Source organism: Hippocampus comes, unplaced genomic scaffold (assembly GCF_001891065.2).
Source record: "Hippocampus comes isolate QL1 unplaced genomic scaffold, H_comes_QL1_v1.1 scaffold527, whole genome shotgun sequence".
NCBI lineage: Eukaryota > Metazoa > Chordata > Actinopteri > Syngnathiformes > Syngnathidae > Hippocampus > Hippocampus comes.
The window spans coordinates 358,605-360,827 of record NW_017804903.1 but is presented as its reverse complement, the minus strand read 5'-3'; the positions used below and the strand labels follow the sequence as shown (position 1 = coordinate 360,827).

The 2,223-nt window shown below is 47.2% G+C and overlaps 1 protein-coding gene across 1 annotated transcript in view; it reads right to left on the bottom strand.

Moving 5' to 3' along the window:
- The window catches only part of LOC109524093 (uncharacterized), a gene marked incomplete at its 3' end in the record, with an annotated part of 7,927 nt that overhangs the window by 2,548 nt on the left and 3,156 nt on the right, over positions 1–2,223 (bottom strand). The window contains exons 4-6 of the mRNA XM_019883692.1: positions 771–1,579; positions 416–519; positions 10–138 (exon numbers count right to left, since the gene is read on the bottom strand). Coding sequence (XP_019739251.1) covers positions 10–138; positions 416–519; positions 771–1,579 — 1,042 coding nt within the window. The remainder of the gene's footprint in view (positions 1–9; positions 139–415; positions 520–770; positions 1,580–2,223) is intronic.

Below are 2,223 nucleotides of genomic sequence, written 5' to 3'. Positions count from 1 at the left end.
CGGTGGGGCATCGGTGCCGGCGTGACGCAGGCGGCCAGCAGCACCTCTGTCAGGGTCTCGTTCATGTCCTTCCTGCTGCGGCTCATGTAGAGGGCCTCCAGCTGACCGCCGATGGACGACATGTTGGGCTCGCTCAGCCTGGATAAAGAAAAATTACAAAGTACTGTCGGGGTTTTGGTATGAACTTGCAGATTCGCGCCATTTGCGGCAAGGCGCAGTCCCTATCCCCTGCGAATAGTAGGAGTTCACTGCACTACATAGATAGGCGACGCAACATTTTCAGTTCTCTTCGTTAGGCATTGCCAAAGACTGGCGATATTCACCCACAGTGGAGTGAAATTGAAGGAATAGCCCAGAAGTGCAGATATTCCTGACTTCAGCCCTCGAGTCGCACGAGTAAATAATCAGTTGTTACCTGTTGACGAGGCCCTTCACATTCTTCTTCAGTTTCTCCAACTCAGCTTTGCGTTGTTCGCCACCAGCATCGCGCATGTGAGGAGGCACATACTTGCCCGCCGCCTAAAGAACAGAAATTTAGCATTTAAAATGAGCCTTCAATACATGACATGGATGAGTTGTGATGTGATGAGGATTGAACATGTACTGTTGTTACGACCAGACCACCTGACGGCAACTCGGGAAGGGTCTAACAAGTGTGGGAGTTGGGGAGGAGCCAAAAGCTACCGCACACATGCAAAAATTAACCACAACACGAAAAAATTAAATAAACCCCCACAAAATGCCGTGGACAGTAACAATTGTGAACTCACAGGGGTGGGAACGTGCTCTGTAACTTCTTCGCTTTCCTCATTCTCATTTATGTCATTCTCGTCCTCCAGTTCGGCATCCATCGATTCATCATCTTCACTTGGTAATTCATCCTCCTCCTCCTCCTCCACTACTTCACCCTCATCATCAGTTAAATCTTCGCCATCACTTGCGAGGTCCTTTTCGTCCTCCTCTAAGTCGTCCACCTCCAGCTGTTTAAAGTTGTCCTTGGCCAGGTCCATGTTGTCATCGCTGTCGTACATTCCCGTGGTCAAAGTGCCGGTGTCAAGAGCACCCAGGATATAGTCCAGTCCATCAGCCACAAATGACTGAGGTATGCTTTTCTTGTTTTTCCTCTTGTTTAATTTCAAGTAGCGCTCTAGTTTCTTTATTTCTCGGTCCTCTTGTTCATTGGCCTCTAAAAGCGCCTTTTTCCTCGACTCTTGGTACCTGTTGGTTTTCGTCGGTGCCACTTTGGGCTTTTCTTGTTTCTTTGTATTAGTTTTTGGCACTTTTTTTACCTCGTCCTTCTTGTTGCCACCTGTTGCCTTCTGTTTTTTAGGTATTACAGCCTGTTCACCATCGCCGCTGGGCAGATTTTTCTTTTTACCTTCGTAGTGACTTTTCATTCGGATTTTCTTCAATTTTCGCTTCTCCTTGCGGAGTTCCTTTCTGCTTTTCCGTTTGACCGACCTCAAACCGGCGTCATCCTCTGCTCCCTCGGCGCCCCTTTTGTTCTTGACGAACTCGCCCACCGCCACCATGTACTTCTGCAACACGGCGTTGCCCTTCTGCTTTCCCTTCCGTTTGCCTTTCATAGCAGCAGCGCACTGTTTACATTCGACTCACTAAACTTGTTCAAAATACCACGTTAAAAAACGGAGCAGATGCTAATATGCTAGCAGCTTTTTGTCAAATATTAGGAAGACAAAAATAAAAAGAATAACAAAAATATACCGATTAAGAAAAAGAGAATCCGTACACATGTGGCTCCATGGATGTATACGGATATGACCCGGATGACGTGTCATTGTGCTTCCGGTGTAACCAGCGCGATGGGCGCCTAATGATGACGTCAAATATTTTGGAATCGTTTTTTTTTCTTCTCTCACCTCGAAGCGGGCTTTCTACTCCTCCGACGTAAAGCGTTTTTTTAACCAGTCACGATCCGGCTCGGAGGAAGGAAGAGGGCGCACCTTGAGCGACTATGTAGCGGAGTCTGGATTTGCAATATGAAGAATGGAAGCAGACGATGTTACTATCAGGGAGCAGAATTTCCACAGCCAAGTTCGGGAGTACATTGTGAGTACGGAAGCGGCTCAGCGGGTTCGAGGCGGTGAACGACGTCCTCGAAAATAAAAAATAACAAACACTTGGCTGATGCTAAATAGCTGTCAAATAGACCGGCGTTCATTTCACAACAACTTATTCAACGCGATCACACAAATAGGGGAT